Source organism: Abramis brama, assembly GCF_963993115.1.
Source record: "Abramis brama genome assembly, chromosome: 20".
Classification (NCBI taxonomy): domain Eukaryota; kingdom Metazoa; phylum Chordata; class Actinopteri; order Cypriniformes; family Leuciscidae; genus Abramis; species Abramis brama.
In genome coordinates this window covers 16,577,879-16,601,820 of record NC_139982.1, presented here as the reverse complement: position 1 = coordinate 16,601,820, position 23,942 = coordinate 16,577,879, and the positions used below count along the sequence as shown (strand labels likewise).

At 35.9% G+C, this 23,942-nt stretch overlaps 1 protein-coding gene across 2 annotated transcripts in view; it reads right to left on the bottom strand.

Moving 5' to 3' along the window:
- The window catches only part of tjp1b (tight junction protein 1b), a 126,568-nt gene extending 102,863 nt beyond the window's left edge, over positions 1-23,705 (bottom strand). For both annotated transcript variants that reach the window (XM_084094105.1, XM_084094106.1), the window contains exons 1-2: positions 23,189-23,705; positions 19,899-20,028 (exon numbers count right to left, since the gene is read on the bottom strand). In XM_084094105.1, coding sequence (XP_083950231.1) covers positions 19,899-20,028; positions 23,189-23,609 — 551 coding nt within the window. In that variant the 5' untranslated portion in view covers positions 23,610-23,705. The remainder of the gene's footprint in view (positions 1-19,898; positions 20,029-23,188) is intronic.
- Between the last annotated feature and the right edge of the window lie 237 nt (positions 23,706-23,942).

Sequence of the window (23,942 nt, the reverse complement as noted above, 5' to 3'; positions counted from 1 at the left end):
GAAAACACTCCCCGCGAGGGAGCACGCCGCTGCCACCCATCACTACAATGACAGTCTGCTCGTATTACCTCTAAGAACGGAAAGCGCGCCAATCCATTCGTTATTAGTCACGAGATGGGCATTCTTTTCCCGCCACTCGCGCGTGCTGCCACTTTGCTTAGAACGCGCGCTCGCTCACTCTCTCTCTCTCCCTTTCTCTCTTCTGTCTGTGTCTCTCTCTCTCGCGCGCGCTGCAGCGTCCGTGCGTAAGGTAGCTAGCTAGGGGAGTCTGTGTAGGTGTGTGTTTGTGTGTATATGTGTGTGTGTGTGGAGTTTGGAGGGGGTGACTTAAAGGGACAGCTCACCCAAAAATTAAAATCTTGTCATCATTAGCTATGTTTCCATTCACATATTTTGGAATATAGCACAAAAACGCCAAGAAGCACAGCAATTGCGTGATTTCCACATAAACGTAAGGCTTTCGTTTTTCTGCGAAGGAGAAGTTTTGAATAATGTACTAGTCACTCTTTTCCATACAATAACAAAGAATGGGGACAAAAACATTGCAAAAAGTAGTCCATATGACTATTTTTGTGTGTCTAAAATTTAAAGTTGTTATTCACCAAATTTCTTCGGTATCCATTCTCTCCTTGGTTTGTTCATGCAATATTTTACTTGTGAATGAATCTTTTTAATAAATAATTTTCTCCACTTCACAATAATGATCTGGGGTGAATTTTCTGCACAACAACATCTGTTGCTTAACTACCATCATTGGAGAATTTGGCTAGTTTCCTGAAACCATAGGAACCTTTGTTGCACATCCGTTGTTCAAATTAGCCTACATAATGAACATCTGAGGAATAATTTGCTTTTTTGTTCTTTATTTTGCTTAATGTCCAAATGTCTGATTCAATCATAGGTTCCTGCATACGTATGCTTTTGGGAAACGAATCACTGAATGATTTGTTCATGAGTTGGACTGATCTCAATAAATAACTCAAAAAAATTTGGTCTGTCATATGGCTTAGAAGACGTAGTTCACAGAACACAAAGACCTCTGTTTTGTGTCCTTTTGAGGCTTGACACCTTCAGTCGTCATTCATTTTCACTACATAATGTGCGACCAGTACAAAAAAAGACATTTGTTGTCTTGTGTTCCACAAAAGACAGAAAGTCAATATGGGTTTGAAATGGCTTGAGGGAGGCAAATTATTATTATTGTTATTTTCCGAATATGGGTGTATTATACCCTTTAAATGCTAAAAAAGATACAGTTATGGTAAGGGCATAACACTAAAACACTACTTAGAAAGCATATCTCGATGTGTGTCTACCACTCTTTAAATAGTTTTTACATCCCTATTATTTATATGTATTGCAAAAATTATTTGCATATGTGCCCTATATAAATATATATATCATGTGCACAATGACCTTCACAAAACTGTGTCAAGGTGCTTAAATAGACCATCCAACTATGACTAAAATGAAATGCTCTCTTATAGTGGTCAAACAGAGGGCTTAATAAAGCAAAGGCCTTGCCTATAGTGTTGCTGGCACAATGTGAAGCGGAACTGCCATAAGCCCTGTGAAACGTTGAATGTTCATAAGTACATATTGTAAAAATACAAAATAGTTGAAAATAATCAGCACAAATTTAACTAAAAAATCAATTCAAAAGTAATTTGACCTTAAACGCATACCTCGAGTGTTTAGTGACCCGGGACGTCATTCACTACCCTCCTCCTCTTTCATTTTGTATAGTTACATTACAACCTTCTTGGTATTCCTCAATCAATTAATTATAAACAATTTAACAAGAAAAACATAATAAAATAATGCCTTTTTTCGGTAAAAAAATTGTATAGGGTCATTAATGACCCGAGGTGTGTAACAGTGTATGTGTTTTTTCTGTACAACAATAATTTAATCTTTGATGACTGAATAAGTGCAGTTCACCTTTATTCAACAAGGTGGCAGTGTCTGATACACAATGATGAAGTGACGTTTCACTCATAGTTACCGCAGGCAGAAAACAAAAGGATAGGAAGTATCAGCAAAACTTGAAATGGCTCAGTGATTTACTGCAGAAGTACTGAATGCAGTCAAATATTACTGTCACTGTCACTTGATCTGGTGAAGAAGCTGCCAGCGATCAAAATATTGATTTCGAAGATGTTGAAAATGATAGTTTTGAGAATATGTTTGAGATGGCGAATATGAGCCAGATGCTGAATGTACTGGGAAATGAGCTCTGATGAGGACAGTGATGATGGTATAAAACACCTGCTCAAACTGAACCCTTCCAAGCTCCAAAAGATAACAAAATATGCTTTATTTTATTCTTCTGTAATTGTTTCTCTAACAATTACAGAAGCGACAGGTAGAGATTCATCCGTGCCAGATATAGATCTGGGTCGCTAAAGACCCAAATATGTAATAATGATTGGCGAAACATTCATGCATTTAAGGGTTAATAATCTCAATAAATAATTATTCTACCAAATAATATAGTTCATTATTGTATGAGATATTGTAGTAGATACATTAAGATGACATTATATACAATTCAATTATTGTAAAGGCAATTTCACAACTTTTTATTTACAGAAATCTATTAATCTTTCTGAACCTTTTTAAATCATTGCATTTAATGGTTTTCTGTTACGAAAAATACTTACAACCTTTCCAAGAATTCAGGCTCATAATATGACAAATAAATATGTTTTATTTATTATTAGAATATATTATTATTTATTGGTTTAATTGTGTTGCAAGTATTTAATTGTGTTGATTTTGCTTTAGGTACAGTATCATGATAAAATGCTGCAGTGCCTCATTCATGACAATGTAATGTCTAAATGGAGTTAATGCAAAGGAATCTAGGGTTGCACTTTATTTTACAGTATGTGCACTTACGTGTATTTACAGTATTCTTACCTAAGAAAGTACTGGGTAAGGCAACAACATGGCTTAAGGTTCGTTTTAAGGGTAGGTTTATTACACAGTTATTATAATAACTATAATAAGTACATTGTATGTCCAATGGAACAGGACTGTAAAATAAAGTGCTACCGAATCAAAAAATGCATGTTCATGTAATAACCGGAGAGCAGCCGTGACACTGCAATAAACACCATTGCAACATCCACTCATACTCTAGCTCAAAATTAACCAGAGAGAATGTAGCTTCTGCTTCATTTGATTTCAATGTGGGATGTTCAATTTGGCCAAATTCTGTTTGGGGAATAATTTACTTTTCAGACAGACTGAGAGCTAATGTGCAGTGATTCCCATTTTCATTTACCCAGGGTCTATTCTTGGACATGGCTGCAATGATGCTTACACTGTCACTATCAAGACAGCGTTCCGCACATAATTTAGATCACCCAGTTCTTAAGCTAATCTTTTTTGATGTAATGTGCAACGATGAATGTGCTGGATATGTGCAGGATAATGGGCTAGATAAAACACAAAGAGTTGGTGCTGAATCTTGTGCAGGTAGATTGTAATTATGTTGGTGACGTCACTAGCGCTGTCAACGCACTGAATCGTGCACCAGTGCTTCATCTCCAATTATCAAAGGAGACCAATTATCCGTGACATGCAGAAAATGGGCTTGCATTCAAACAATGACATCTGAATGAAGACAAAGAATAAATAGATGGCATACTGTTTTTATACAACTCTGTGCTCTGTAGTGACTGAAACTCCTAAAAGAGATGTTGACAGCTTGTTGGCGTATGAACATTTCTGTAGTCTCAAATGATTTGTACTGGAATTCATACTTAAAACCTTTAAAGCTTTGTTTAAAAACATAATCGAGTTCCAGAAATTACATATTTGAAATGATATATGGTGTATATGTGACCCTGAATCACAAAACCAGTCTTAAGTCGCACGGGTATATTTGTGGCAATAGCCAACAAAACATTGTATGGGTCAAAATTATTGATTTTTCTTTTATGCCAAAAATCATTAGGATATTAAGTAAAGATCATGATCCATGAAGATATTTTGTAAATTTCCCACCTTAAATATATAAAACATTTATATAAAACATTTATTTTTGTGAGTGGATGCAGCACAATCGCCAATAGAAATGGACAAATTTAAAGGCGATTTTCTCAATATTTCAATTTTTCTGCACCCTCAGATTCCAGATTTTCAGATTTTCGTATCTCGGCCAAATATTGTCCTATCCTAACAAACCATACATCAATGGAAAGATTATGTATTCAGCTCTCAGATGATGTATAAATCTCAATTTTAAAAAAATTACCCATAAGACTGGTTTTGTGGTCCAGGGTCACATATATCAGCACAGGAAGCTAGCAAACGTATCGGATCACAGTGTTAGTGCAACTGATTTACTATTATTCTGCAGAACAGAATGACATGATGTGTAACATTTCTGCATTGGTGATATTGATGGCTAAAAGGACATGCAAAACAGTTTCTGCAGTCTGGCGGCCTAATGCTTCTTGAGCATGAGACACTTTTTACTGCAGCACTATCATTTCACATGCACGCACACACACACATTACTCATTAGGCGTAATAGTGTAGCGTATACTATAGAACGTTTTCTTTTAAGAGTGAAGTTGTGGTGTGGACTTTCCTATTCTCATAGACTTTTAGACTTTTCATAGAACGATTATTGTTATATAGATGTGATCGTGGCATCCTTGGCCTTAAACACAACATCTAGCAATATTCACAATGCTGCTTAAAGGTAGGGTAGGCAATTTTCGGAAAGGCTAGCAATAGCGAGCTAGCTTTGAAAGCATTAGATCCCACCCTCCCTTCAGAGCGTTTTCAAAGCAAGAAGCAAACAAAACCATCAAGAGAGGCGGTGTCAAAACTACCTAATGTTTCAAAGCACATAACATTACAATACTAATGAACATAAACAACTTAAAGAACGCTGAATTGTACCACCTGACGGCTGCAGATTCATTTCGGCGTTGATTGTGTTGCCACTGAAACTCGTACATTTGAGCCATGAACCACTCCGAGTATAACGTCACGGGTTTCCATCTCTGCCAAATTACAGTAATTGTGGCATAAGCTGGTTGTTTTGGTTCAGGAGGAACTGTAAAAGGCGGCTGCTGTTTGTTTGTGGCTCTCTGTGACTGACGTCTGTCTAACTCTGCATAGCATGAAACGCGCTGATGACGTGATGTCTGCGCAAGCAAGTGCGTGGAGGAATGAAAATACACTTGTTGACAGGCAGGTAGGACATCATATCGTTGCAATGATTGGACAAAAATGGTATGGTGCTATGCCTTGCACAGACGATATATATATATAGGCTACATATAAATACATTTAGACCACTTAACTTAGTGATTGCTATCAAGAAGAGACTTTCAAAAAGAATAAAAATAAATAAATTCTGGAACAAATCACCTACCCTGCCTTTAATTATATATGACCAGCAAAATGCAACATTCAATATATAACCCATCCCTTCTCCCAACAGACGTTTGTACGGGACACCATCTCATTCCCTCTATATAGGACACAAATTCAAACATTCACAGATCTATTTCAGGACACCCAGCAATCTAAATTGGTCAAGGACCTTTCTTCCCCAAGCCCAGTGTGGTGGTAACTACACCAGCATGATGTGGAGCGTGTGTCCATGAAATAGGACAAGTTAGGAGTGCCCTCCTTCTCTGGTCTTCCACAAACAGAAAAAAATGTGGGTCCAGGAAGGGGTTATATGATTCAAAGCTCGTTCCCCAAGGAGGGAGAGTTGGACCCGAGCTGCAAGAACCCTCTCCAGCTGGGGCGGCGTGATTTATGACTTTTCACAAGCGAGCAAAGAGGAGAAATGAAGTAAAAAAAAAAAAAAAAAAAGGCGGTCCTTCACACATGAGCTCACTGCACCAGGAGAGAGGACAGACTTGGAGACACAAGAGAGGGAGGTTCCTACATATGCACATGGGAGCGCATGCACCGTCCATCCCAACGCACATACACAGCCAAACACATTCAGTTCAAACAGTGCTAACACAGTAACATATTCAAACAACAACACTTCTGCATGCGTGAAACTAACACACACACTATTTTTTCCTCTTTAAACACACACTTCAAGTGGCACATCAGCGCTGTCGCAGTGCTTTTTCCCTGTGTGCTTTGAGGTGAGTCATCCGTCAGCTGTAGCGTAACCCAGCCGCACTATTCTTCCCCTCTCTCCTCTTCTTATCTTTGCTAACCTGACAGACAAGGATTTCAGCCTGGTTATTTTTAACCAATAATAAACTGAATTCACCACGGCTGGGATGTAAGCAGTCCTGAGAGAGAAAAATAAAACACTAAAAGCTCACATTTAATGGTATTTTCCACCACCAGTTAAGATATTCAATGGTTAGACCACTAAACAAGAAAAATCTCGCACATTAAACAAACATATTTCATTATATTTAGCTTATTTAGCTTTTTCAACCATGGAAAAGGGCGTGAAGCAAAACACAGCCTAGCATTATATTTGCAACCAAAAGTTGAGCAATTTGATTTAGCATCAGCAAAGTAGGCTTCATGTGAGAGAAAATGGTTACATGTTTAATTATATTGCATAACAAGTTTACTGGTTACACGACAAAACAAGCTAAATGTATTTTCCGACCAAAATAATGCTTTAAGTGAAACGTAACATGAAATGTTCCTTACTTGACTGCATAGAAACGTATTCACTTAAAGTACACAGACATGTTTACTACTTTAGCCAGTAGATTATGCCGGGTTCAAGCTACACAATATTTTTGTCTGTTACAATAGTTACAGTCTCAGATTATGCGATTTTGACCCCTAAATTATTGTCGTGTCGTGGACATAGACTGGTTGTGGTAAATGGTTGTGGACAAGAAACATGTCAGACTTCACGTTGCTTCTCGACCAATCATCGCTTGCCGTGTGCGTGATGTCATCGAGAAGGCGGAACTAGCGACTGACAACAGGTAAAAAAACAATGGCTACCGAAGCGGTGTGTTTTACACACTGATCTATATAGAATGACATTATAGTCATTATATAGATCAGTGGTTTTACACTGGCTGTCTTGGCATCAGAACAGGCCAAAGAAGAAGAAAGAAAGCACGAAGAGGACAGTATGGGCAGTCTAAAAACTTAAATTTTTGTTTTTTAAAGGGGACCTATAATGCAAAATTCACTTTTGTATGGTGTTTGGACATAAATGTGTGTTGGCAGTGTGTGTACACAACCACCCTACAGTGATAAAAATCCACTCACTCCTTTTTTTTAAATCCCCATAAATCATAAGCAGTCTCTCCAAACGACCTGTTTCGTGGGCGGGGCCTGTGGCTTTAGTGATGTCACTAAAGCCACAGGCCCCGCCCACGAGTGTTGACTGACACTGCCGTTATAACTTAGACCCGCCCTAATCGAGTTCACTGCGAGTTGTACACATCCGTCATTGCTGCAGCAATGCACTCACGAGAAGCGTCGAAGCATCTCCCAAGCGTTGAAGGTGTTGTAGCTGGATGTATTCATTCACATAGCTCTCTCTATTTACTCTTGAAATCTGCCAGCCACTGAAGACGAGGTGGATTCATTTTGTTTTCAAAGAAAATGCTCCCTCAACTCTACAGAAATTTATGTAAGTTACTTATGCACTTCTTATACTGTTTACTCAGCTCTAATGCTTCATCTTTTGTGTGACATACAGTAAACTTTATTAAACTCATCAGTATATTTTTGTGTCATCATTTAGACAATTCAGATTGTCAGACGGAGTCCTACAGCAGGCTTGCATTAATAGTGTATACAAGCAATGCCAAATAGGTTATAATCGTAATTAAACTAAACTATACCTGTTCCAACTCCATACAGCATATATTCTCTGACTCTGTAGGCATTTTTATGGTCGAAATGAACACCATTACTGTGACTGTCTGTTTTATTATTATCATCTTCCCTGTTCTGGCTCTGATCGCGGCTGCTTAGGCTCCGCCCCCTGTGCCGTGAACCAGCAGCTCATTAGCATTAAAGGAGAAGCACTAAAACAGTGCGTTTTTCACAGACCCAAAAAATGATGATTTAAACGTGCTGTAAATAAAATTCTGTTGGGTATTTTGAGCTAAAACTTCACATACACACTCTGGGGACATCAGAGACTTATTTTACATCTTGTGACAAGGGGCATAATAGGTCCCCTTTAAATTAATTATTTTTTTATTTTTAGCCAGTAGTAAATGTACTCACCATGTTGCTGAAGCACCTCCGCAATTGTTTGCCAGCATTTGTCTCTTTTTTGTTGCCATAGCTCCACGAACCTTTCCTCCATTGCATAATCCCACGTAACAGCACCAATACCTTCGTCTCTTTTGTTTCGGCATGTTTGAAAGCTGTGTACGGAAGAGCTTCTCCGCTCCTATTGGTCAATGTCCACTATGACAAAATTATCGATTCTTGCGTCCTGGCGCGTATTGTCGTTTACAAATCACCACGAAACCCTACGTCAAATGGATTGTGCCAAAATCAGGCGGATATCTTGTAGTCTGAACCCGGCATTACATTTCAAAAATGTTAACGATTTACAGGACCTTTGAGTCACAAATACTAAGAAATATGAATAACTTCAAACTACATAAAAGCCCATGTTAGACCAGCAGAATTCCCAAAATTTGTCTCAACTATTTAAACACAATTGTCTGAAAAAAAAAAAAAAATCCAATTGAACAATATTGTTAAAATGTTAAAGTTACCATGAAATCAAAATGGACAATTCTTGTTTTTTATGGAATATTGCAGTATTTTTTATAAATGATTTATCCGTGCACATCATTATATTTTTAATTCATGTGCCCTTATAATCTTTAATCAAAATAATTTCCCCTCCCTCTTGCAGTGACTTAACTTCTCTTCTCTGATGATGTGTTTACTGGCATGAGGGCGGGATCAACCTGTCACTCATTTGAGATTGACCAATAGCAAACCACAACAATCCAATCAATCCTCAATGGACAAAATCAAGTCCCGCCCAACATTTCTTCTTCTTCAAGAAGCCGTTTCACACGGATATACGTCACAATAAGGAAGAAAAGACTATCGTAACTCCTGTTTCCGATAATGAGAAATTGTGTCTCGACAACTTAAATTAAATAAGTTGAAGAGCTAAAATGACTAAACCTAAAACTGAAATAAAAAGAAATAAATAGTATATATATAATATATATATATATATATATATATATATATATATATATATATATATATATATATAATTAATAAAAATGATTGAGCACATAACAAAAGTTCTAAAACTTAAACTAAAATTTTAATGAAAAAATAAAAAATATTAAAATAAAAGATAATCAAAATTTTGCAATTAAATTTTTTTTTTTTTTTGCTGATGCTGGGTTTAATACCTCAGAAAGAGGCTTTAAGTGAAACGTAGCATGAGATGCTTCTTAACCAACCGTACACAGATCAAAACATCTGCACAGCAGACATGACAGTTTGTTAGACAAAGTCTTTCTTATGGTGGTTTTAACACCTCAAAAAGAGCCTTGGAGTGAAATGTAGCATGAAATCGTAACCGAAAGCAGACCTTTGATCAGACTATCGGAAAAGTGCATGTGAAGTTCGTAAGATGGTGGCTACTTCGACCATTAGCCTGTAAATGAGCAAAATCTTAATCACTTTTCTTTGAATTTTGCTTACAGTGCTTTTAATGCCTCAAAAAGGGGCCTGAAGTGAAATGTAGCATTAAATGTTACTGAACGCTGACCGCTGGGATCAAAGCATCTGCAAAGTGCACATGAGAAGACGGTTACGTTGTGTAATACTGTATCTCAACTGCAGTTGCCTCACAGGCATTGAATATTAAGTTATACTTTGAAAGCTTTCAACTCACATGCGGCGTTACAAAAACACGACGCTAGCAAAAACCTAATCTAACTGCATACCTAATTTACTGCATTAGCTCCACAACAGAACTCTATAATTGGAAATCATTATTGTAGTTAACGTTGATGGTCAAGGATCAGCCCAGCCAAACCCCGTTCTTTTATGGTCGCTCGGTCCAGTGGAGACCGGCTTTGGCTTTATATGATTTAGAATGGTGAGCTTTCTCGAAGTCAGCAAGAAACTGAAAACTATTAGACGGACACAGACAAAGTGAGAGCTCAACAGATAAATACCACATCCTCTCGTACAACACCAGAACTTAATCTGGTGATCAATCAATTGGGTTTCTATTCAGCAAGAGCCAGTGTGTGAAAAGATTTGTGGGTCAATGACAAATAAGAGTGCCCGTGATGAAGAAAAAAAATCTTTAAAAATGTAGTTTAAACCATGCCAATGTACTCTTCATATTTGTGGTGGTTTCATATGGTTTTGAAAAACTTTTATGCAGTTTGATTTCAAGAATCGACCCTTTCACATTTCCAGGGTTCTCAGAAGCAGAAGTCGTCGTAGTTGGGTAAACTTCTATTGACATGAATGGAGACAACAAATATAATTAACAGCAAAACCAATGGCAAAAGAAAAAATCCATGATTGCATTTCTATGACTTTCTAAAAGAGGAAAAAATATTGAGAGATTGATAATGTTGGTCAGAAGAGAGAAACTTATCAAATTTGATTTAAAATAAACCCCTCTCTAAACTGATATGTGATGGGAAAAGGGAGAAAAATCAGTTTAGAAAAAAGGGGAATTCGAACTCAGGTCGGTCACAAAAGTCAATGCCACCTGACTTAAAGGTGCATTGTGTAATATTTAGGAGGATCTGAAATGCAATATCATATACATAACTGTTTTCAGTGGTGTATAAAGACACTACATAATGAACCGTTATGTTTTTATTACCTTAGAATAAGCCATTTCTATCTACATACACCGCAGGTCACCTTACATTGAAATAGCCATTTCGCGCCATCATGTTTCTACAGTGGCCCTAAACGGACAAACTCGTTGTTGTTCTTCTGAAATTTTCTGAAAATCTGACATTTTCAAACGATAAAAAAATAAATACGATCTCACATTGTATCAATCACGTTTACTTTTACCTCAGAAACTTTTGTCAGTCAAAAAAAAAAAAATCGGATCGGGTTCGATTTTCTGCGTTTTTCTCAGCCAAGCATTTTGAGAGGTGTTTTGACAATTTATACGATAAAACGCATACGTAATTTCGGACTCAGTGTGCAAGGACCTTTACTCTCCTTTAATTTTGTCTGGCTCAATCAGACATTGGTGGACAGAGTTAGTGTAAATAGCCTCTGCTATCCTACAAGGCGGGCTATTTGAATCATCACAGTCTGTGAAAAGGTTCCATAGTTAAATTTAATGAGATGGAAACCATCAAAAATATTTCCCTTACACATCTTGATCATTATTTTCTAAAACGCTTAGAATTCTTTTTTTTTAAGAGTAAAGAATATGTTATTTTTCAAATATAATGATTTATTATGCTTTTGGTGGGTCAAACTGCATGACATTTTACCAAATTATCTGATATTTTAAGAGGCTTATTGACAACATAATGGAGATCTGCACATTGTTGGTCGAACACATGACTCTGATTCCCCCAAAAAATATCAAAATTAATTTTGAAAAACATGCTCAATCAAGTCATTGTGTGTATGCATTGCATTTTAATGCTTTTTTGAATAAATGAATAGATTCCAGATTTAAAAAAAAAAGAGCATCATGTAATCGACCATTACACTTTTTACCATTTGAAATTACAGACTGCCGGACCAAAGTTTAATTTTACGTTCATTTAAAAAAAGTTCTTAATTGGCATCGATGGTTCCATGAAGAACCTTTAACATCTTTGGAAACATTCCATTACACAAAAGGTTCTTTTTTTAAAATGTTCTCCACTGGTTCTTTTTTCACTGAAAGGTTCTTTGGGGAACCCAAAATGGTTCTGCTATGGCATTGTTGCGAAAACCCCTTTTCTAAGCTTTATTTTTAAGAGTGTACCATAAGCCACATACTGTACAAACACACGCGCATTACATGCAAACAAGACGAAAAAATATATACACACTATGTGCAAATGTCATGAAGCCCAGCTGGAGGCAGGACGTGTCCTACTTCCACAAAGAACGGCTACTCAAACACACAAATTGCCCTGTTAGCCTCATTCTCCAACATTTGTAAAGACATTGTTTAGCTAAAAGCTGTGTTTACTCTTTATCTGAAAAACACAAGTTTCCGTAAAACGTGACAATCCCCAGGCGCCAATGCATCATCGTAGAGACGTCTGCTCAGATCGTGGCTCACTTTGTCCATCCAAGTCTATTTTTATCAATCCGAAGGAAATCAAAGTCAACTTAGAGACTCACTCATATCATGTACGGTATTGCATAGGTTATATAACTTTACCTTATAAATATGTATATATGTAAATGTAAAATATCATAACGAATTAGATGTTCTTGCATTCCATACTCGTACTCCTCATCCATATTCAACATTGTCCTCGTGCGTTCTCCTTTTTCCAACACATTTCAAACGAACCTTGAACTTTCGCACCTAAAACATCTTCTTTGTCATAAAGCGTGTACTTACATACAGTGGCCGTAATGCTGCACTCCCGTCATGGTGTCCATGATCATGCCTCTCTGCTCTGTTCTGTTACAGTGTCTGCGGTTTTCTAACTGTCCTGCTCCTTTGTGTGTCTGTCTGTAACTTGTGTGACCCAAAATGATTTTGTCATATTGCCACGTCAGTGACTGTGTGTTTGATGTGTGTTGCAGCTCTGGGTCAAACCGGTGCGCTGTCGTCTCCATGATGACTTTGCTGTCAGTCAGACATGAAGGAGGCCTAGTTTAGCGAACAATACGCCTGAGTGTGCCTTCACCTCACAGAGATACATCTTCCCATGTCTGTCCTCCCCCACTGTGAGCCCACGTCCTCTATTTCAAGCCAAGATTTGATCTAGCCTGATTTAACAAGGGCCAAAACTATCTGTGCATTAACCAGATCTGCAGGGCTCCATTTCGCAGCAAAATTCAGAATATAAGAATTAAAGGTAGGGTAGGTAGGATTTTTATAAAAAACTTTTTTTCAAATTTGTTTAAACTGTCTTTATATACCAATACATAATTAAAATGTAAGTGCTCTGAAAAAGAGAGTTTAAAAATCGAGTGACTGTAGACCTTTTAATCTGCAATAAACACAGCTCATTATTTCCATCCGGGACGAAACAATTGATTGGTTTGGGCGACTGTCACTCACTCTCGCAACCATGGCTACCACCACTGTTGCTAGATCTGCCCATATGCGCGCATACCCGTTTGATTTGAGGGGAGTGCAAGAGAGGCGCGGAACCTACGAAGAGTAAAATTATGGCAGAGAAAGAGCATTCAGGTTCAAAGCACCTGCATATGCAGTCAGCGAAGGCGAACAAGGCAAAAACTACTTCCTCGGACCCTGGTTGCCCGCACTCTTGAACGACCTTCTCTGCTTCGCCCTCGACCCCGGACCTGTCCTTGAACCGACGATGCGGTACTTGTCTCCGGAGTGTAACGTTAGTCCTCATCAGAGTCAACAATGTTTTCATCATGTAAACTCTTACATGCAAAACACCGTATGTTATGACTCTTACACGAAATTCACCTTCATCACAGTGTAACTGATGGTAATGGAAAAACGTGTATCAATGCAACCTGTTTTTAGCTTTGCCTTATGAATATAGCTCGTTACCTATAGCCTAAATATAGCTCGTTACCGAATCAAACAAAATATATTTTAAACTTTACCAGTATCGATATGCTAGCTTGATAGTGAGTACTAAAAGCCATCTTATTTGTTTATATTTCTAGTGATAAAGTTAGGTATTTTATTACATGTGATTCTGACATGATGTCACTGCATGCACTGCGCTCCTTCCTCTGCACTCGTCTCAGGTAAATAAATGCGTCTTCCTGAGCCTGAGCATTTGGCGTCGCGCGTTCATGTGTTTTGGGGGCGTGGCTTTGGAAGGAGCCCAGAAGGGAGGGGGTGGGAGTGAATGGAAATAATTAGCTGTGTTTACAACAGTCGTGAGAGGTCTACAGACACTCGATTTTTATACTCTCTTTTTCAGAGTACTTATATTTTAATTATGTATTGGTATATTTAAACAAATTTGGAATGTTTTTTTTTTGAAAAATCCTACCTACCCTGCCTTTAAGGCCCTTTCAATCCATTAGTTAAATTGGAAGTTGAAGTGGGATTTGAATTGCAATTTAAAATGTAAAAAAACACACACACAAGTTTTGATTTAATATATTTAAGTTTAATTAAAATAGTTTATTTAGATATGCAAATATGATATTATATATATACACAGTGAGGAAAATAAGTATTTGAACACCCTGCTATTTTGCAAGTTCTCCCACTAAGAAATCATGGAGGGGTCTGAAATTGTCATCATAGGTGCATGTCCACTGTGAGAGACATAATCTAAAAAACAAAATCGTTAAAAAAATCGTTAAAAAATCATACATTGTGATTTTTTTTTTAGATTATGTCTCTCACAGTGGACATGCACCTACGATGACAATTTCAGACCCCTCCATGATTTCTAAGTGGGAGAACTTGCAAAATAGCAGGGTGTTCAAATACTTATTTTCCTCACTGTATATATATATATATATATATATATATATATATATTCTAATTAACAGTTCATTTATATATTCTAATTATATATTTTTATAATTTTACAAATTAAAAATATTCTTACTCTCAGTCCAAGACTAATCTACAATTAAAATAGCATATTATATAAATAATATAATATAATTTTAACGTCATTCATTTTAAATACACTGTATCTACATTATATAAAATACATATATTTATTTTATATATACATTTAATTAATTAAAAAATATATTTTTAACATATTCTAGTGACATGTTTATGTATTTTAATTATATATGCTATATAACATAATAAATAGCCTTTATTAATTAAATACATTTTTATTGGTGGAATTTCAAACACTAATTAGTATTTTTTTCTGGAAATGTCCCATCTGTGATAAGGTTTATCAGTAATTCATACTGAAAAATTAAATGCAAGACTACACTATAGCATTTCTTCAAATTTCATTACATTTACTTAGGGATGCACCGAAATTTTGGCCAATACCGATAACCAATAATTCTTAATATTTGCAAAAACAAAAGTCTCACCATTAAAAGCCATGTCCTAAGCACACAATTAAAATGATTTCTCATTATAATTTTATGTAGCCCATATGACAGATTTTGCGCTGCGCATGTTGCACTTAACTGTATTTTCCTTTTTGAAAAGATTCCAATCATATTTAATGCAATTCAAAACCATCATGGCGAACAATGTGCATCAGAAGCGTCTCAGATGAAGGAAATAATCCATTACTTATAGGCTTTAATATATCCGCCAAATTTTCTTACTGAGCCGATAACAGTAAATATCAACATATATCGTCCAATACCGATATAGTGGTCGATATATCGTGCATCGCTCATTTTAATTCTAATTCCTTAAATTCAAACGTCCATCACGCACACCAGATTTAAAAAGCATTCTCCATTAATTCAGAAGTGCACACATCACTTGCTAGGCGAAGGCCCCGTTTCCTATTTTTACCTCGTCTTCCATCACACCATGTACAGACACCTGAAATACACACACCTTCCTCTCCTAGTGGCCCAGCAGGCCATTCATGTCACATCCCACTCACTAATAAACACAGCACACTCTCACAATCACTGTCAGCTATTAGTTTCCCTGATCTAACAGCACGCTGACACCACAAATAAAGCAGCTTCACATGCACGACTGCCTACTCTCTGTCTCATGCATACTACATCTACGCTCTCAGCACACTTTCCTTGGCCTTAAATGATGTATTGGTGCTTGTCAAAATTCTTCATGCTTAAAAGACAAGGTTGAGACGTGGAGTCCAATTATGGCCGTATACAAGTTACAAACAGATGCAGTCTTCCTATTAAACAGACAGGTGAAGTCGGTTTACATAAGGGAGATGAGATAAGCAAACTTGCAACAGTGATGTCAGCAATTATTCACAGTCAAAGGCAAAAATTCTGATTTGCGTGGCAACAGGACACTTCACAGTGCAGGTATAACAAGATATACTGTAGACCTAATTTAAATGTAAATTCATGACTTCCTAAAACATCCAGGTAATAAAATGTTCAAACAAACTTTCATTAAAAATCACTGGACACATAAAAAGAATGGACCAAACGTTGTCTCAATGTCTCAACGCTTCTGAACTTCTCAGATACTCCAGCCACATGGGGAGGTAACATCAGTTACGTAATCGGATTACTTTTTTGTCCAAGTAACTAGTAAAGTAGTGAATTACTTATAAATTACTTTTTCAAATAACTTTTTCATTTGTCCCCATGTTGAGAGAAATCAGGAGCAAGTGCAGAGAAGTTGTGTGTGAACATGATGTTTACTCATCTCACCTACACAGAAACAGATTCAGGATTCCTCAAAATGAATAAAAACAGTGAAATGTAACTCAGAATATTACACAAACCTGGAAAAATTAAATGTTAAATTACACAAATATACTTTATGTATTTAATCTCACTTTATTAACCTTTGCTGTCTTTGCTGCCGATCCATTTAAACCATAGGAATAAGCAAAAATTACAGTGGTTAAATATCACAATTGTGCATGTTTCATTTTTTTGTTTTTATCTATAAGAGGATGCGTCTGAAAGCTTAAAAATACTGCATTAGGAGGACGCTTTCCAAGGTAGGAAGGCATCAAGGCAATGCTAGCTTCACAATGTACGTTTTTGACCAATGTTTTCCACTTCTGATGTAATTTCTAGCGAGAAATTACTATTAAAATTTTAGTAAATACATTTTAGCTTAGCTTTAGCTTAGTTCTCACTATTTTTCTGTAGCTCATTAAACCGTTGCGCTGCCTCAGAAGTCTGTGAATAAGAACTTTAGATTTGCCAAAAATATAACTTTTTTTGTAATTAAAAAGCAAACAAACAAGCAAGCCCAGCTCAGGTGAGAAAAAGTAACACAGAAGTATTGTAACACATTACTTTCCATACAAAGTAACTAAGTAACGCAATTAGGTACTTTTAAAGGGAGTAACGCAATATTGTAACACATTACTTTTAAAAGTAACTTTTGCGAAGTTTAGTAACCTAAACTTCGCAACATTGAGCAGAGAGTGTGTACCCACTTATCCTGAGGCCAGGGAACTACAATAACTAAAATAACTACATTAAACATGCACTGAAGGACTGTGGTTATCCAGATTGCCATTAGGCATTTATTAAAAACCTATTCAAGACGAAAAAGGGGGTTGAAACAATCAAGTTACAGTCAACTGAGGATGGTGTTTGGATGAACACCAAAATGTCTTGTCATTTCTTTTTATGTAGTCCAGTGATTTTTAATAAAGAGTTTCGTTGAACACATAGTTTAATCAAACATTGTGTAGGAATTAACGGAATGAAACATATTTGTACATATTGATTTGTACTTCACAATTTGGAACCAATCCCAAAGGATCCTAATGCAATCCTAAATAAATAAGTTACAGATCGTAACTTTTGGCGCTCTAGCGGTTAATAAACAGAACTGCATGCGTCTCGCGGAAGAACATAGTAGCCGGAGCTACTTCTATTTGTTTATATCTATGACGAGTCACAAAGGTACTGGGCTACTCCGCAGCGGTACCAGTCTAAAATAGTCCCAATATAAACAGTTATTATAGGTGTACCGTAGTGATTCAGGATGAGACAAAAAAAACGGGTTGGAAAATGAATTCATGATGTACTCGCTCGTTATATAATTTTTGTAAATTTTGAACACAAAAAAGTTACGGACTGCAGCTTTAACTATATCTATCATGACAACTTTTGGAAGTTTAGCATACTAATGGATATGACAATGTTAATGTATTTGGACTTGTAAAGAGACTTGCTATTACCAATACACACACAGACATGCTGCTGTGAGCAAGCAAGACAACATGCTGCCTCACAAATAGCATATATGAAATGACCCATAGCAGATCTATACAGGTGGAGCTGGGGAAGATGGAGGGTTTGCTACTGCTACAGCAAACACTGACTAACCACTTAAATGTTAAACAGCAAGCACATTGGCTGCCAATGCAAACAGAGCCAAACAGCTTGTGCTGTGCAGTTAACAATGAAATTGTTAGCAGGTTTCATAACAGAACCTATTTATATTACGAACAGTGTTATTTTAGTATCATTAATATTTTGAATTGACTTTTACAATTAAAAGAAAAACACTGAAAAATGGCTAATGTCCTGGCAGAAAATTAGTCAAATAAGATTACTCTTTCCAAAGCACTTACAGCGGCTGATACACGTTGCCTTAATTACTACATGTATAACTGCAGTTAGACAAATAAAGAAATGCCATTGAAAGGGCACAGAAATGCGGACATTCCTTCAGGCCTGATAAGCATCCCGAACAGAAAAGGTCAATGTCTCCAGAGACTCTAGAAATACAGAAGACTGATGAGAAGGATTCACACATCACAAGAGACAAACAGCAGCATCCTCAGCATCTCTGCCTATCTATCCAAATGTGTTGATGCCATCAAAAAGGCCCACTTTGCCTGATCTCGCTTTATTCAGTTTTTTTTCTTCCAAAAGCCACTCCATTGATAGACTGAGGCAAATTAAAGGCGATAATATAATCCCTACAATAACCTGCAGTTTCAGAACCGCTATTATAGGACCCAATAGTTTTTTTGTGACAGCAAAACCTAGCCAATTCTACTCTATTAAATATGGAAGCTTGTTTCCGCCACAGAATAAAACATTTTAAAAAATAATTGCGACTTTTTATCTCACAATTGCGAGTTTACATCTTGCAATTCTGACTTTATTTCTCAGAATTGCGAGATATAAAGTCAGAATTGCGTGAAATAAAGTCACAATTGCGTCTTATAAAGTCAGAATTCTGACTTTTTTTTCTCGCAATTGCGACTTTATTTCACGCAATTCTGACTTTATAACACATAATTGCGAGTTTATATCTCGCAATTCTGAGATCTTTTCTCAGAATTGTGAGATATAAACTCACAATTGTGAGATATAAAGTCCAATTATAAGAGAAAAAAAGACGGACTTTTTTTTTTTTTACCTCAGAATAGTTTATATCTCACAATTCTGACTTTATAACACGCAGTTGCGACTTTATATCATGCAATTCTGACTTTATATCTCCCAATTGCGTATTATAAAATCAGAATTGCGTGATATAAAGTCGCAATTGCGAGAAAAAAGTCAGAATTCTGACTTTATAAGACGCAATTGCGACTTTATTTCACGCAATTCTGACTTTATATCTCGCAATTAAAATAAAGTCAGAATTACGAGATGTAAACTCGCAATTGTGAGATAAAAAGTCGCAATTATCTCTTAAAATGTTTTATTCTGTGGCGGAAACAAGCTTCCATAATTAAAGGAGACCTGAGGGGTATTTGAAAAAAAAAAAAAAAAAAAGTTAACATGATGTGCAGATCCACGATACGTGTGATGAGAATGTATGAGGTATTCAAATACATACGTTTATAGGCCGGTAGGATATTCGGACCGAATGCAATGATTGGACGAACATTTTATGGTTCTACACCTTCCACAGACTAGATTATATACACATAAATACATTTAGACCACTTGACTTAGACTTTCAACCAGCATAACAACAAATATTTCTGGAACAAATCACCAACCCTGCCTTTAAAGTCAAATGACTCGCATTAAACCTGCAGTTTAAAGTCTGAGCTCTACACAGAACTAGAGTACTAGGCCATTTCAGGCTCTCATTCACTCGATAATGTAAAACAACACAGAGGGAGCTGGAGCGGACAGATTGCGGCAACAACTACAGCGTAGGCGATGATAGGATATCTTACCTCGTGTCAAAAAGTGGGTCTGTGTACATAGGTGGAAAACAAACTGTGTCTTGTCCCTTGGACAGAGCGTTCTCTTGGCTGAGAGCTGGCTTAGTTTGTCCTTGCTTCTTGTTTCCTCCAGCTGAGCCATCTGTGAGGGAGAAACGTCACAGAGAAACTACACTTTTAGGAGACAAAAATCTTTCAGACACCTTTGGAAAGTTTACTTTGACTTCAGCATCTGAATAGTAATGTAATGACGATTCATTTCCTGGATCAGCGTCCATGAGCCTGTGGACGAACGAAATTGGCTATCAAAATTCAACAACAAAAAATTTCATAAAAAAAGCAATTCATACAATGACCTGTCTACACTTTTATGACAAAAATGATTTTACTTCCTGAGTTAATTTAGATTTTCTTTCCTTATTAATATTTGAACAACTTTAGTCAAAATCAAATGACAATCCATGCAGTCATTTAAAGAAGTGAGCATTATTTTATAAAACATAAGCAAACACACTTACCATCTCACTAGTTTATGTTTACATTTCTAGCGTTTTGAACGTATTGACTAAAGGATTAGATAAAATATAGGCCTATATTTAGTTTGTTATGTAGGCTAATTAATTAAAGTTATGTGAAATGTTAGCAAAAGTCTTTACGTGTGTTGTTATGTTTAGGTGGACGGCTGTTAGGAGACTCGTTCAAAAAAAATGGTAAGTAAAGAAATTAAATAAGTTTATGATAAACAAAACGTAGAGTTTTTACATTGTTTCTAAATCCGAGGCTGTGAAAAACACTGCTGGTCTTTATGCCGAGCACATAGAGCGCCTCCTTCAGGTTTCAAATCAAACTGCTACCGTTGATATTAAATCACCAAGCGTCTGTAACACAAGATTGAGAGTTTAATTGCTAAAAACTTTGTACCAAGGTCTTCTATAAGGGTAAAGACTGTAGATTAATTGCATGAATAAATCATAAGACCCCCTAGCTTTGAGTAATAGCTGAGCTATCCTGATATGTTGGCCTGTTTATCATCCTCACAATAATCTGTCTGCATTAAAATGCTAGATTAAGCTAAATTAGCTAACAGGTTTAACCTAGACAGTTTGAGGCCATATGCTGGGTTTGTCGCCCAGGCTAGCCGGTAATCTCCTCAGAGGGGCGGATTTAAGCGGGCTATTTTCTGCCAGCTCTTAGTGGGACGCACTGGCTTAAACTGATCTTTCTGTGCTGTAGGGCCTACAACTACACTTTAAGATTAGATTACGATAACAACCCTCAGCGATTCGCAAAAGGAGTTTGTGAAGGTACTGAGGCTTTGCATTTATGCAGGATCCATATTTTCACCTATGAAAACCTCATTTACTGATCTATCTGTCTGTCTGTCTGTCTGTCTAATGAAAATGAAACCTAGCCTATACTATGGAGTATTATTTATAACTTTTGTTTTGTAAAAAATAATTCATTATTTTTGCATTAATAGGCCTAATCATTTTATGACTTTATTTTCATCTTTATTACAGTTTTTTTTTAGTCACTATGGGAACTTAAATACTTTGGTCACTTTTTCCAAACTTTTTCCAGTTTTTTTATTAACAGAGCATTGAATTTCAAACTGCACTAAAACTGCAGTTGTTACGAACCTGATTCGACCTATAAATTATTGTGTTGTTGTAACCTAATTCAATCAGGTTTATGTAACATAAAACAAGGGAATGCCGTTTTTACTTAATTGAGTTACATTGACCCAATATACAATTTCCAATAAAGCTTAAGATGGACACAACACTACGACTGCACCACACCTATAGAGGGCAGTATAGTCATGGTTCGGGACATCTTGCTTCAATGAGCAACTGTGATTTGAGGTTATTATGTTGCATCAAAGTGAAAATCACAATTGACATTATAAAACAAACATACACTCAAAAAATTATTTTTGCCTCTTGTTCAGTTTAATTAATTAAAATGACCTAAAGTAACACAATTAAAAATGTTGTCACAACTTAATTTAATTATGTTTAATCCCCCTAATATATTTTACTTAATTAATTTGAGTTAAAAGTACATGAATAATTTTTACCTTGCAAAGCATGCTGGGAATTACAGATCCACTGCCCTGGGGTGCGTTTCCCAAAAGCATTGTATGGTCGCAAGTTCCATTGAACTTTATTGGTTAAGACAGAACGTGTGAAAATATAGTCGGCTTTGGGAAACGCACCCCTGGGCAGTGGATCTGTAGTTCCCAGCATGCTCTGTAAGGGACTGCATTAGGAGAGTAGATTTAGAAGAGTACGCCACTACTTGTTTGTTAATAAAGCCTTCTATTTATTAAAATTAATAAAAAATGTGTTTAATTTAAAATATGTAGTTTGACTAATGTAATGAAGTTAAAAATGCTAGAGTAAATTAATTTGATCTAAACCAACAAAATTGTTGACTCAACTAAACTTTGAATAAACTAAATTAAGTTGTGTTTAAAAATGTCTTAAATTAAATTAAGTAAGGGTAATGAATTTTTTTGTGTGAGTGTAATTATATCAAGGTGGAAAAGGACTTCCATGGTGTAAAACAAAAAAAATTAATTACCCTGCTGGAGAAAATGTTATATACTGACAGTTATGCTTCAGTAAAACCTTGTATTTACTTATACTAGTAAGTGTATTATTACAATAATTGTATAATTTATTTTTTATATGTATTAATTATAGAATTTTTTTAAAGAAATAAATATTTTTTAAAACAAATAGCTATTTTTCTTTCTTTAAAAATAAATAAACATGTATTTATTTATTTAAATAGTATATAATATACTAATAAGTATATTATTATAATAATTATATTTAGTTTTTAAATTTATTGATTATATTATTTATTTACATAAATAAATTAATAATAATAAATAAATATTCCAAAAATAAATTTCCCTGCTTTCTTTCATTATTTATTTAAAAAAAATTAAAATTCATACAGTATATTATGTTAATTCATACAGTATATTATGTATATTATAATAATTATATTATTTATTTTTTGTTTATTAATTATTTTAATAATTTGTTTAAATAAGTAAATAAAGAAATATTTAAAAACATTCTTTAATTCATTATTTATTCAAAATATTTATTTTAATAATTATTATTATTTTATTTTAAATACGTAAATACACACACACACACACACACACACACATATTTTAAATAGTTAGTTAGGACTGAAATGAGATCTGAAGATGTTTTCATGAGATTTGCCCATCACCTGTGATCTAAATAGTCAGCTCACTAGTTTCTGAAAGTCTGATTTACCTTCCCAATCCAGCAGGAAGCAGGTAAGCAGGTGAGGACACACTTCTTCCAGCACGGAGCAGAAGGCGTTGAACGCACACGGGCCCTTCTGGGACAGATGATCCAGGAACAGCTCGGCTCGTTTCTTGCTGGAGTCTTGACCCAGAATCTCTTTGTATTCCCCAAGAGAAAACACTTTATCATACACCAGGTACGGCAGCACCTTGTTGACATCCAGTTCCTTCAGAATCATCTCCCTGTTCTGTTTCAGGACCTTGGCGACCCATTTCTTTCTCCTCCTGGTGACAGGCTTTCTTCCTTTAGTCCTCTGTCTTTTATTCTTCTTGATAAACCACTTCTTAGTGCCACTTCCAAACATCTTCGCATTGAGGATTCCAACTAAGACGTCTTTAACAGTTCCATCATAGAAAGGAAAGTGCATATTTTTTACAAACAATACACGATCATGCCTACATATTGTTCTGTCCCTGTAAACACAGCATTTGTTGTGACACCCAAAGTGTCTGGAACAGCAGGACAATCTGGACAGACACAAAATACGTGCTTGGTACTTACAGACAGTAATAGGATTAGCTTTGTCTTAAGCAGACGAGGTTAGGTTGCTCTGTCTATTGCTAGAAAACATAAATGTATATGAAATCTGACATCTAAAAATAACTGTCTTTTGAGACAAAGAGTTATTAGCCTAAGCATAATTAACACACTTCATCTTATATTTTCTGGATATATAATAAAAAAATATGATGATTGCAGT